Source organism: Myiozetetes cayanensis, unplaced genomic scaffold (assembly GCF_022539395.1).
Source record: "Myiozetetes cayanensis isolate MyiCay16 unplaced genomic scaffold, myiCay2020 scf182, whole genome shotgun sequence".
Taxonomy (NCBI): Eukaryota; Metazoa; Chordata; class Aves; order Passeriformes; family Tyrannidae; genus Myiozetetes; species Myiozetetes cayanensis.
The window spans coordinates 1-14,516 of NW_026087392.1; the positions used below are offsets into that span (position 1 = coordinate 1).

General features: G+C 50.7%; 1 protein-coding gene and 1 long non-coding RNA gene across 2 annotated transcripts in view; both read right to left on the reverse strand.

The window, feature by feature from the left end:
* Positions 1-1,470: 1,470 nt before the first annotated feature.
* Positions 1,471-14,516, reverse strand: part of NCOA1 (nuclear receptor coactivator 1) — a 58,712-nt gene continuing 45,666 nt past the window's right edge. Inside the window, exons 7-10 of the mRNA XM_050313386.1 lie at positions 10,572-10,751; positions 8,805-8,900; positions 8,011-8,151; positions 1,471-2,138 (exon numbers count right to left, since the gene is read on the reverse strand). Of these exons, the coding sequence (XP_050169343.1) occupies positions 1,894-2,138; positions 8,011-8,151; positions 8,805-8,900; positions 10,572-10,751 (662 nt within the window). The 3' untranslated portion in view covers positions 1,471-1,893. The remainder of the gene's footprint in view (positions 2,139-8,010; positions 8,152-8,804; positions 8,901-10,571; positions 10,752-14,516) is intronic.
* Positions 2,345-5,402, reverse strand: LOC126638990 (uncharacterized). The gene is made up of 3 exons (XR_007628732.1): positions 4,619-5,402; positions 3,676-3,719; positions 2,345-2,401 (listed from the first exon to the last, which is right to left on the reverse strand). It is a non-coding gene; the product is annotated as an uncharacterized LOC126638990 (long non-coding RNA).

Here is a 14,516-nt window from a genome sequence, read left to right on the forward strand (position 1 = left end):
GTGATCCCTGCGAGGAGAGACAGGGAGGATTCGTTCCCGAGCTCCGGGCTGTCCTCTCGGCAGCCATCCCTGGGCAGCGATTCCCAAAAACGTGGCTCATCAAATCAACCCCCACGTGCCAGCGGCGTTCCTCCCATCCCAGCCCCCTTTCCCAGCTTCCCGGGAAGCCACAGACACATCCTCGCCCTTCCCTGTGCCCCTCCCCAAAATAATCCCCCTCCCGAAATAATCCCCCCTCCCTGAAATAATCCCCCTCTCCCTGAAATAATCCCCCTCCCTGAAATAATCCCCCTCCCCAAAATAATCCCCCTCCCTGAAATAATCCCCCTCCCAGAAATAATTCCCCCTCCTCAAAATAATTCCCCCTCCTCAAAATAATCCTCCCTCCCTGAAATAATCCACCTCCTTCGAAATAATCCCCCCTCCCTGAAATTATCCCCCCCTCCCTGAAATAATTCCCCCCCCACCCCCGGGAATGGGAACCTCTTTTCCCTGAGCTAAAAATAAAACCAGGGAGAAGCAGGAGCTGGGAAGCTGCTCCCAGCCTCGGGTTGCCCACTGGGATCCCACTCCCAGTTCCAAAGCAGCTCCAGGTGGATCCTCCTCTTCCCATCGTAGGGAACGGGGAGAGTGGGATACAAATTCCCAGGGGGGGCAGGAAGAGGAGGAACAGATGCCAATCCATGTGGGATTGGAGGGAGCAGCTGGAGGGCGGGTTTAGGATGGATTTTGGGAAAAGTTGGGCACTGGGAGGGTCTCCCAAGGCTTCCAGAGCTCAGGGAGAGGGGAGGAATTTGGGAATCCAATGGGCGGTGCCGGAGAGTCGGATACAAATTCCCAGGAATGGGAAAAGGACGGACACAGATCCATGTAGGATCAGAGGGAGCAGCTGGAGGGCAGGTTTAGGATGGATTTTGGGAAAAGTTGGGCACTGGGAGGGTCTCCCAAGGCTTCCAGAGCTCAGGGAGAGGGGAGGGAATTTGGGAATCTGACGGGCGGTGCCGGAGAGTGGGATACAAATTCCCAGGAATGGGAAAAGGACGGACACAGATCCATGTGTGGGATCGGAGGGAGCAGCTGGAGGGCGGGTTTAGGATGGATTTAGGAAAAGTTGGGCTCCCAAGGCTTCCAGAGCTCAGGGAGAGGGGAGGGAATTTGGGAATCCGACGGGTGGTGCTGGAGAGTCGGATACAAATTCCCGGGAGTGGGAAATGGATGGACACAGATCCATGTGTGGGATCGGAGGGAGCAGCTGGAGGGCGGGTTTAGGATGGATTTTGGGAGAAGTTGGGCACTGGGAGGGTCTCCCAAGGCTTCCAGAGCTCAGGGGGAGAGGGGGCAGTTTGGGAATCCGACGGGCGGTGCCGGAGAGTGGGATACAAATTCCCGGGAGTGGGAAGAGGATGGACACTGATCCATGTGTGGGATCGGAGGGAGCAGCTGGAGGGCGGGTATAGGATGGATTTAGGAAAAGTTGGGCTCCCAAGGTCTCCAGATGGTCTCCCAAGGCTTCCACAGCTCGGGGGGCTGAGGGAGGGTTTGGGAATCCGACGGGCGGTGCCAGAGAGTCGGATACAAATTCCCGGGAGTGGGAAATGGATGGACACAGATCCGTGTAGGATCAGAGGGAGCAGCTGGAGGGCAGGTTTAGGATGGATTTTGGGAAAAGTTGGGCACTGGGAGGGTCTCCCAAGGCTTCCAGAGCTCAGGGAGAGGGGAGGGAATTTGGGAATCCGATGGGCGGTGCTGGAGAGCCAGATACAAATTCCCGGGAGTGGGAAGAGGATGGACACAGATCCATGTGTGGGATCGGAGGGAGCAGCTGGAGGGCGGGTTTAGGATGGATTTTGGGAAAAGCTGGGTACTGGGAGGGTCTCCCAAGGCTTCCAGAGCTCAGGTTGTGGGGGTTTGGGTTTGGGAGCCCAACGGGTCCCTCCGGAGCAGGAAAAGCCGGGATGAGGCGATTCCAGAGGCGGGAAGGGGAAGGTACCTGTCGATGACGTGGATGCCCATGATGAAGGGCTGCAGCTCGGGGCTGGAGGGGTAGCAGAGCTTGCACTTGGTGTGGGCGCTCAGCACGGTGCCATCGCTCAGCGTGAACCGGTACGAGGGGCTGAAGGCGGCGCCGCGGGTCATCACTGGGGGGGGGAGGGACCAAAAACACCCCAAAATAGCACCCCTGGGATGATCAGGATCAGAGTCTGACCCCACAGCACCACAAACCTTCCCAGGGGATGGATTCCTGCAGCCTGGCTCTTCCCAAAAACCCCTGGGAGCCAATGGGCTGATGTTCTGATGTGCAGAGCAATCTCTGTCATCACTGGGGGAGGGACCAAAAACACCCCAAAATAGCACCCCTGGGATAATCAGGATCAGGGTCTGACCCCACAGCACCACAAACCTTCCCAGGGATTGATTCCCACAGCCTGGCTCTTCCTAAAAACCCCTGGGAGCCAACGGGCTGATGTTCTGACCCTCCACACCCTCTCCATGGATATCCAGAGCAATCCAAACTCACCACTTGGGGGGACTCCAAAATCCCAAAATAGCACCCCTGGGATGATCAGGAGCTGGGTCTGACCCCTCAGCACCACAAACCTTCCCATGGGATTGATTCCCACAGCCTGGCTCTTCCCAAAAACCCCTGGGAGCCAACGGGCTGATGTTCTGATGTGCAGAGCAATCCCTGTCATCACTGGGGGGGGGACCAAAAACACCCCAAAATAGCACCCCTGGGATGATCAGGATCAGGGTCTGACCCCACAGCACCACAAACCTTCCCAGGGGATTGATTCCCACAGCCTGGCTCTTCCCAAAAACCTCTGGGAGCCAATTTTCCACCCCAACACAATCTCAACAGGGCAATCCAAAGTCACCACTGGGGGGACACCAAAATCCCAAATCTCACCTATGGGATGGTCAGGATCAAGGTCTGACCCCACAGCACCACAGACATTCCCCTGGGATGGATTCCCACAGCCTGGCTCTTCCCAAAAACCTCTGGGAGCCAACGGGCTGATGTTCTGATGTGCAGAGCAATCCCTGTCATCACTGCAGGGACACCAAAATCCCAAATCTCACCCCTGGGATGGTCAGGATTAGGATTTGACCCCACAGCATCACAGACATTCCCAGGGGATGGATTCCCACAGCCTGGCTCTTCCCAAAAACCTCTGGGAGCCAATTTCCTACCCCTCCAGGACATTTCCTGGATGTCCAGAACAATCCAAAGTCACCACTGGGGAGGACTCCAAAATCCCAAATCTCATCTCTGGGATGATCAGGCGCTGGGTCTGATCCCACAGCATCACAGACATTCCCAGGGGATGGATTCCCACAGCCTGGTTCTTCCCAAAAAACCTCTGGGAGCCAATTTTCCACCCCAACACAATCTCAACAGGGCAATCCAAAGTCACCACTGGGGGGACACCAAAATCCCAAAACAGCACCCCTGGGATAATCAGGATCAGGGTTTGATCCCACAGCACCACAGACCATTCCCAGGGGATTGATTCCCACAGCCTGGCTCTTCCCAAAAACCCCTGGGAGCCAACAGGCTGATGTTCTGATGTGCAGAGCAATCCCCAGTCATCACTGGGGGGGGGACCAAAAACACCCCAAAATAGCACCCCTGGGATGGTCAGGATCAGGGTCTGACCCCACAGCACCACAAACCTTCCCAGGGGATTGATTCCCACAGCCTGGCTCTTCCCAAAAACCTCTGGGAGCCAATTTACCAGCCCTGCACACCCTCTCCATGGATATCCAGAGCAATCCGAAGTCAGCACTGGGGGGACACCAAAATCCCAAAATAGCACCCCTGGGATGATCAGGATCTGGGTCTGATCCCACAGCACCACAAACCTTCCCCTGGAATGGATTCCCACAGCCTGGCTCTTCTCAAAAACCTCTGGGAGCCAATTTTCCACCCCTCCAGAACATTTCAGGGATGTCCAGAACAACCCTCAGTCACCACTGGGGGGACTCCAAAATCCCAAATCTCCTCTCTGGGATGATCAGGAGCTGGGTCTGATCCCTCAGAACCACAAACCATTCCCAGGGATTTATTCCCACAGCCTGGCTCTTCCCAAAAACCTCTGGGAGCCAATTTACCACCCCAACACAACCTCAACAGGGCAATCCCAAGTCACCACTGGGGGGACACCAAAATCCCAAAATAGCACCCCTGGGATGGTCAGGATCAGGGTCTGACCCCACAGCACCACAGACATTCCCATGGGATGGATTCCCACAGCCTGGCTCTTCCCAAAAACCTCTGGGAGCCAACAGGCTGATGTTCTGATGTGCAGAGCAATCCCTGTCAGCACTGCAGGGACACCAAAATCCCAAAATAGCACCCCTAGGATCAGGGTTTGACCCCTCAGCAACACAGACATTCCCAGGGGATGAATTCCCACAGCCTGGCTCTTCCCAAAAACCTCTGGGAGCCAATTTTCCACCCCTCCAGGACATTTCCTGGATGTCCAGTGCAATTCCCAGAGAACCCACAAAAATCCCAAAACAGCACCCCTGGGATAATCAGGATCAGGGTCTGACCCCACAGCACCACAAACCTTCCCAGGGGATTGATTCCCACAGCCTGGTTCTTCCCAAAAACCTCTGGGAGCCAATGGGCTGATGTTCTGACCCTCCACACCCTCTCCATGGATGTCCAGAGCAATCCCAAGTCACCACTGGGGGGGACACCAAAATCCCAAAATAGCACCCCTGGGATAATCAGGATCAGGGTCTGACCCCACAGCACCACAAACCTTCCCATGGGATTGATTCCCACAGCCTGGCTCTTCCCAAAAACCTCTGGGAGCCAATTTACCACCCCTGCACACCCTCTCCATGGATATCCAGAACAACCCTCAGTCACCACTGGGGGGACACCAAAATCCCAAATCTCATCCCTGGGATGGTCAGGATCTGGGTCTGATCCCACAGCACCACAAACCTTCCCCTGACATGGATTCCCACAGCCTGGCTCTTCCCAAAAACCTCTGGGAGCCAACGGGCTGATGTTCTGATGTGCAGAGCAATCCCTGTCATCACTGGGGGGGAGGGACCAAAAACACCCCAAAATAGCACCCCTGGCATCGGGGGCTGACCCCTCAGCACCACAGACATTCCCTTGGGATTGATTCCCACAGCCTGGCTCTTCCCAAAAACCTCTGGGAGCCAATGGGCTGATGTTCTGATGTGCAGAGCAATCCCTGTCATCACTTCAGGGACACCAAAATCCCAAAATAACACCCCTGGCATCGGGGTTTGACCCCTCAGCAACACAGACATTCCCAGGGGATGGATTCCCGCAGCCTGGTTCTTCCCAAAAACCTCTGGGAGCCAATTTACCACCCCTCTGGAACATTTCCTGGATGTCCAGTGCAATCCCCAGAGAACCCACAAAAACCCCAAAATAGCACCCCTGGGATGATCAGGATCAGGGTCTGACCCCACAGCACCACAGACATTCCCAGGGGATGGATTCCCACAGCCTGGCTCTTCCCAAAAACCTCTGGGAGCCAATTTACCAGCCCTGCACAGCCTCTCCATGGATATCCAGAACAATCCAAAGTCACCACTGGGGGGACTCCAAAATCCCAAATCTCATCCCTGGGATGGTCAGGAGCTGGGTCTGATCCCACAGCACCACAGACATTCCCAGGGGATGGATTCCCACAGTCTGGTTCTTCCCAAAAACCTCTGGGAGCCAACTTACCACCCCTGCACACCCTCTCCATGGATATCCAGGGCAATCCAAAGTCACCACTGGGGGGACTCCAAAATCCCAAATCTCATCTCTGGGATGGTCAGGAGCTGGGTCTGATCCCACAGCACCACAGACATTCCCAGGGGATGGATTCCCACAGTCTGGTTCTTCCCAAAAACCTCTGGGAGCCAATTTTCCACCCCAACACAACCTCAACAGGGCAATCCAAAGTCACCACTGGGGGGACACCAAAATCCCAAATCTCATCCCTGGGATGATCAGGAGCTGGGCCTGATCCCACAGCATCACAGACATTCCCAGGGGATGGATTCCCACAGCCTGGCTCTTCCCAAAAACCCCTGGCAGCCAACGGGCTGATGTTCTGCCCCTCCCCATCTCCCCAGCATTCCCAGGAATTTCCTGCTCCACGGGAAGAGTTCGAGGGGTTGTGACCCGAAATCCTGGGAATCATTAAGGTTGGAAAAGACCTCTGGGATCTGGGAGTTCCCATCAGCATCCAAGGAAAGGCACAGGGAAAACCCGGAATAAATCCCCTCCTTCCACACCTCCCCCCAAAACTCCCTGGAAAACCCAATCCCTGATCCCACAACACCCCCTTGGGATGTGTCATCCCACAAGGAAAACCTGGAATAAATCCCCTCTGGAAAACCCAATCCCTGATCCCACAACTTGGGGCCGTGTTATCCCACAGGGAAAACCAGGGATAAATCACCTCATAACCCCCTGGAAAACCCAATCCCAAAACCCCCTGCCTTGGGATGTGTTATCCCACAGGGAATAAATCCCATCCTTCCACACCTCCCAACTCCCCCCTGGAAAACCCAATCCCTGATCCCACAACACCCCCTTGGGCTGTGTTGTCCTACAGGGAAAACCTGGAATAAATCCCCTCTGGAAAGACCAATCCCTGATCCCACAACACCCCCTTGGGATGTGTTATCCCACAGGGAAAACCTGGGATAAATCCCCTCATAACCCCCTGGAAAACCCAATTCCTGATCCCACAACACCCCCTCGGGATGTGTTATCCCACAGGGAAAACCTGGGATAAATCCCCTCATAACCCCCTGGAAAACCCAATCCCTGATCCCACAACACCCCCTTGGGATGTGTTATCCCACAGGGAATAAATCCCCTCCTTCCACACCTCCCTACTCCCCCTTGGAAAACCCAATCCCTGATCCCACAACATCCCCCCCACCCTTGGGATGTGTTATCCCACAGGGAAAACCTGGAATAAATCCCCTCCTTCCACACTTCCCAACCCCACCCTGGAAAACCAATCCCTGATCCTTCAACGCTCCCTTGGGCCATGTTATCCCACAGGGAAAACCCGGAATAAATCCCCTCTGGAAAACCCAATCCCTGATCCCACAAAACCCTCCCCTTTGGGCGATTTTATCCCACAGGGAAAACCTGGGATAAATCCCCTCATAACCCCCTGGAAAACCCAATTCCTGATCCCACAACATCCCCTTGGGATGTGTTATCCCACAGGGAAAACCTGGGATAAATACCCTCTGGAAAGACCAATCCCTGATCCCACAACACCCCCTTGGGATGTGTTATCCCACAGGGAATAAATCCCCTCCTTCCACACCTCCCAACTCCCCCCTGGAAAACCCAATCCCTGATCCCACAACATCCCCTTGGGATGTGTTATCCCACAGGGAAAACCTGGGATAAATACCCTCTGGAAAGACCAATCCCTGATCCCACAACTTGGGGCCGTGTTATCCCACAGGGAAAACCTGGAATAAATCCCCTCTGGAAAACCAATCCCTGATCCCACAAAACCCTCCCCTTGGGGATGTGTTATCCCACAGGGAAAACCCAGGATAAATCCCCTCTGGAAAACCCAATTCCTGATCCCACAACACCCCCTTGGGATGTGTTATCCCACAGGGAATAAATCCCCTCCTTCCACACCTCCCAAATTCCTGGAAAACCCAATCCCTGATCCCACAACATCCCCTTGGGATGTGTTATCCCACAGGGAAAACCTGGGATAAATCCCCTCATAACCCCCTGGAAAACCCAATCCCTGATCCCACAACATCCCCCCCCTTGGGGATGTGTCATCCCACAGGGAAAACCTGGGATAAATCCCCTCATAACCCCCTGGAAAACCCAATCCCTGATCCCCATCCCCCCCCCCTTTGGGGCCGTGTTATCCCACATGGAAAAACCCTGGGGAACCTCCCACCTTGGGAGCTTCCCATGCACCCCAGGGTGGGAACGTTCCATGCTGGAATTCCAGAGGATGCCGTTACCTTCCTGGAAGAGCTGCTTGGCGTAGGAGGGCTCCCTGCCCTGGGGCTGGAAGAAGGCGTAAATGCATTTCCGCACCAGGTCCTCCCAGCCCGTGCGGCCCGCGGCGCGCAGAGAGCTCGTGTCGATGGAGATGATCTTCCCTGGCACGGGGAGAGCGCGGGGAGGGCTCGGTTATGGAATCTGGGCCAGGGCAAAGGCGGGAAAGGGGAAGGGAGACCCTTCCCTGAGTGCCGAGATTCCCAGGGAACCCCCCCTTGTTCCCGGAACTCCTTCCCAGAGAGGAGTTGGGCTGGGCATGGATCCAATGTCAGGCTCTGGATCCAGGCTGGGAGAGCTGGGAATGGCCAGGCTGGAGCAGGGAAGGATCCAGGGAGAGCTGGGAGTCCCTTCCAGAGCCTGCAGGGGCTCCAGGAGAGCTGGAGAGGGATTTGGGATCAGGGCCTGGAATGGCAGGACACAGGGAATGGCTTCCCACTGGGAAAGGGGAGATGGGGAAGGCTGGAATTCCCAGGGAAGCTGTGGCTGCCCCTGGATCCCTGGAGTGTCCCAGGCCGGGCTGGATCCCCTGGGATAGCGGGATTGGAACGGGATGATCCTTAAGGTCCTTTCCCACCCCAACCCATCCCAGAACTGGATCATTCCCATCTTTCCCTCCCCCCCACCCATCCATCACCCCCTGGAACCCAAGGCCTGTGGGATCAGGGAGTGGGAACTCCCCCACTCGGGGAGGACCTCCTGGATCCCTTTTCCCACCATTCCCGGGTGGAAGATGCCGAGGATTCCCGGGAAGTACCCGTGGTGTCCTGCTTGGTGACGAAGGATTCCGGAGGGGCCACGGCCGGGGGGCGGGGCAGGCGCCTGGCGATGCAGATCAGGCACGACTGGAAATCTGGGAGAGAGAGAAGGGGAAAAAAATTCCCATTGGGAATCCCGAATTTCCCTCTGATTCATTCCATTATCCCTTCCCTTCCCCTGGAAGTGGGGTTTTTTTTCCCCCCTGAGGGAAATGAAATACGGGATCTGCCTCCGCTCCCGAAAAATTGGGGCTGGGAGGAATCGATTGTGGAGCTTCCCCCTTGGGATCTGGGAATAAATTCGGGATTAAAAGCCCCCCGGAAAAAGGGGATTTGGCGTCAGAATTCCCCCCTCGTTTATTCCTCAGGGAAGGAATTCCCAGTCCCAGCAGGGATGGGGGGATGGGGATGCTCCTGCAGTTCCATCCCCATCCCTGTTCCCTTCCTGCACTGCCATCCCATCCCTGTGCTCCGGCATTCCAATCCCATCCCATCCCATTCCATCCCATCCCATCCCTTCCTACCCCATCCCATCCCATCCCCTCCATTCCCAGGCAATCCCATCCCATCCCATCCCATCCCAAACCTCTGGATTCCCAGATCCCATCCAGGCTCCTCCACATTCCCATCCCATCCCATCCCATCCCATCCCATCCCATCCCAAGCTTCTGGATTCCCAGAGCCCCTCCAGGTTCCACCACATCCCTGATCCCAAACCTCTGGATTCCCTTATCCCGCATTCCCATCCCAAGCCTCCGGAATCTTGGATCCCATCCAGGTTCCACCCCATCCCATCCCATCCCTGTATCCCATCCCATCCCATCCCTGTATCCCATCCCATCCCATCCCACCCCATCCCGTCCCATCCCATCCCATCCTGCTCCCATCCCACCCCATCCCATCCCATCCCTGTATCCCATCCTACCCCATCCCATCCCTGTATCCCATCCCTGTATCCCATCCCATCCCATCCCATCCCATCCCATCCCTGTATCCCATCCCATCCCATCCCATCCCTTCCTACCCCATCACACCCCATCCCCTCCATTCCCAGGCAATCCCATCCCTGTATCCCATCCCATCCCTGTATCCCATCCCATCCCTGTATCCCATCCCTGTATCCCTGTATCCCATCCCTGTATCCCTGTATCCCATCCCCGTATCCCTGTATCCCATCCCTGTATCCCATCCCTGTATCCCATCCCTATATCCCTGTATCCCATCCCATCCCTATATCCCAGTATCCCCGTATCCCTGTATCCCTATCCCTGTATCCCTGTGTCCCATCCCTATATCCCTGTATCCCATCCCATCCCTATATCCCTGTATCCCCGTATCCCTGTATCCCTGTATCCCTGTATCCCCGTATCCCCGTATCCCTTTATCCCAGTATCCCTGTATCCCATCCCTGTATCCCTGTATCCCATCCCAGTATCCCTGTATCCCTGTATCCCAGTATCCCCGTATCCCTGTATCCCATCCCAGTATCCCTGTATCCCTGTATCCCAGTATCCCTGTATCCCTGTATCCCATCCCCGTATCCCTGTATCCCTGTATCCCATTCCAGTATCCCTGTATCCCTGTATCCCATCCCCGTATCCCTGTATCCCTGTATCCCAGTATCCCTGTATCCCTGTATCCCTCTATAACAGAATCCCCGTATCCCTGTATCCCTGTATCCCAGTATCCCTGTATCCCAGTATCCCAGTACCCCTCTATCCCCGTATCCCCGTATCCGGGTATCCGTGTATCCCAGGGATCCGTACCTTCCCCCTCCTCGCGGAATGCCCTGGGCTGGGACACGGTGAAGCACTGCATCACCTCGTAGCGCTGCCGCAATTCCTGGTTCTCCGAGCCCGCCTCGTCCGGGGGCCGGATCAGCATCCGGCAGCTGAAGGTGTGGCTGTTCCGCCGGCCCGACTCCTGAGGCCACGGCACGCCGTTCACTGGGAATGCAAGGGAAAAGCAGGGATCTCAGCACGAGCACACGATTCCCAAGGATCCACTGGAATGGAACAGAGCCCACAATTCCAGCCCAATGCTTCCCAAGGATCCACTGGAATGGAACAGAGCCCACAATTCCAGCCCAATGCTTCCCAAGGATCCATTGGAATGGAACAGAGCCCACAATTCCAGCCCAATGCTTCCCAAGGATCCACTGGAATGGAACAGAGCCCACAATTCCAGCCCAATGCTTCCCAAGGATCCACTGGAATGGAACAGAGCCCACAATTCCAGCCCAATGCTTCCCAAGGATCCACTGGAATGGAACAGAGCCCACAATTCCAGCCCAATGCTTCCCAAGGATCCACTGGAATGGAACAGAGCCCACAGTTCCAGCCCCTCCATCCATCCCACGGGAATTCAGACTGAGCCCTGAGCAATTCCAGCCCCTCCATCCATCCCATGGGAATGGAAACTGAGCCCTGAGCAATTCCAGCCCCTCCATCCATCCCATGGGAATTCAAACTGAGCCCTGAGCAATTCCAGCCCCTCCATCCATCCCATGGGAATGGAAACTGAGCCCTGAGCAATTCCAGCCCCTCCATCCATCCCATGGGAATGGAAAATGAGCCCTGAGCAATTCCAGAGCCTGGGAGAGCCCTGAGCAATTCCAGCCCCTCCATCCATCCCATGGGAATTCAAACTGAGCCCTGAGCAATTCCAGCCCCTCCATCCATCCCATGGGAATTCAAACTGAGCCCTGAGCAATTCCAGCCCCTCCATCCATCCCATGGGAATTCAAACTGAGCCCTGAGCGATTCCAGCCCCTCCATCCATCCCATGGGAATGGAAACTGAGCCCTGAGCAATTCCAGCCCCTCCATCCATCCCATGGGAATTCAAACTGAGCCCTGAGCAATTCCAGCCCCTCCATCCATCCCATGGGAATTCAAACTGAGCCCTGAGCAATTCCAGAGCCTGGGAGAGCCCTGAGCAATTCCAGCCCTCCATCCATCCCACGGGAATTCAAACTGAGCCCTGAGCAATTCCAGCCCCTCCATCCATCCCATGGGAATTCAAACTGAGCCCTGAGCAATTCCAGCCCCTCCATCCATCCCATGGGAATTCAAACTGAGCCCTGAGCAATTCCAGCCCCTCCATCCATCCCATGGGAATGGAAACTGAGCCCTGAGCAATTCCAGAGCCTGGGAGAGCCCTGAGCAATTCCAGCCCCTCCATCCATCCCATGGGAATGGAAACTGAGCCCTGAGCAATTCCAGCCCCTCCATCCATCCCATGGGAATTCAAACTGAGCCCTGAGCAATTCCAGCCCCTCCATCCATCCCATGGGAATTCAAACTGAGCCCTGAGCGATTCCAGCCCCTCCATCCATCCCATGGGAATGGAAACTGAGCCCTGAGCAATTCCAGCCCCTCCATCCATCCCATGGGAATGGAAACTGAGCCCTGAGCAATTCCAGCCCCTCCATCCCATGGGAATTCAAACTGAGCCCTGAGCAATTCCAGAGCCTGGGAGAGCCCTGAGCAATTCCAGCCCCTCCATCCATCCCATGGGAATTCAAACTGAGCCCTGAGCAATTCCAGCCCCTCCATCCATCCCATGGGAATTCAAACTGAGCCCTGAGCAATTCCAGAGCTTGGGATTGACAGACACTTCCATCCCATCTATCCATGGGAATTCCAAATGAGGCAGGAGAGTCATTCCCAATTCCAGAGGTCGGGAATGGCTCCGGGCTCTTTCCGTTGGATTCCCAATCCAACCCCTGTGACATTCCCGAGGTTTTTTCCCCGGAATCCGGTGGAGTATCTGCCCAGGAATGAACTTTTCCTTTGCTTCCTGCTCTTTTCTGGGATAACCAGGATTGGGATCGACCCCGCAGCGCCACAAATCCCCCCGGAATTATTATATAATTAATACATAATTAATTATATAATTAACTATATAATTAATATATAAATAGTATATAATTAATATATAATTAATATATAATTATTATATTATTATATTATTATTATATAATTATTATATAATTGATCTATAATTAATGGAATATAAATATTATTTATCACTGATTATAATTTATCAATTATTATCATTTATCAATATTATAACGCTGTTAATTATTAATTTTTGCTATTTTTATGATGACTAATTCATTGCTGTTATTAATGTAATTAATTGATGTAACATAACACAATTATTATATTTATATATATTTGTATTTATAGAAATAATTTATATATTATTTATATTTATAGAAATAATTTATATATTTAATTATTATGATAATACTTTATTAACAAAGCACAAAATATAACTTTATCTGCTGTATTTTTGCAGGAAATTATTGACAGCAATAAATTAATAATAGTATTAATGGTGATAATAATTTTATCGTGGTCATTCTACACGAACTAATAAAATATGTGATATAAATATATTTTGAGGTATATATTATATATAATAACCAATTAAATTATTAATAATAACAAATCATTAATAATAATAGCAATAGTTATTTGTATTATAAATTAATTAAACATATATAATTATCATCTATTATATATGCTGCATTATTGATTTAAATATATAGTAATTAATTTATAATAGTAGTTATATAGTAATTAATTAATATATTATATATTAAATATATTATATATTAAAATATACAACTATATTCTATTATATATGATGTATTAATAATTTAATTAATAATACTAAAATTATAATAGTAATGATTAGCTGTATTATATTAATCACATATTATTAAATATATAATTGTATTCCATTATATACAATGTATAAATCAAATAATAATAAAAGAATAAACTCAAATTTGATAATAAACTAAAAATAAATTCAACAATAAACTAAAAATAAATTCAACAATAAACTAAAAACAATTTTGACGATAAACTAAAAAAATTCAACAATAAATTAAAAATAAATCCTATAATACATGAAAAATAAATTCAATAACAAACTAAAAAAAATTTCAAGAATAAACTAAAAATAAATCAACAATAAAAATAAATTTAGCAAGAAACTCAAAATAAATTCAACAATAAAAATAAATCCAACAAGAAACGAAAAATGAATCCAACAATAAAAATAAATCTAATAAGAAACTCAAAATGAATCCAACAATAAAAATAAATCCAATAAGAAACTCAAAATGAATCCAACAATAAAAATGAATCCAACAAGAAACTAAAAATAAACTCAACAATAAAAATAAATCCAACAATAAAAATAAATCCAACAAGAAACTCAAAATAAATCCAACAATAAAAAAAATCCAACAAACTCAAAATAAATTCAACAATAAAAATAAATCCAACAAGAAACTCAAAATAAATCCAACAATAAATGAAAAATAAATCCAACAATAAAAATCAATCCAACAAGAAACTCAAAATAAATTCAACAAGAAATTAAAAATAAATCCAACAATAAAAATAAATTCAACAATAAAGTCAAAATGAATCCAACGATAACAATAAATCCAACAAGAAACTCAAAATAAACTCAACAATAAATGAAAAATAAATCCAACAAGAAACCAAAAATAAATCCAACGAGAAACCAAAAATAAATTCAACACTAAAAATAAATCCAACAACAAACTCAAAATAAATCCAACAATAAAAATGAATCCAACAATAAACCAAAAATAAATTCAACAATAAACTCAAAATAAATCCAACAATAAAAATAAATCGAATACTAAAAATAAATCCAACAAGA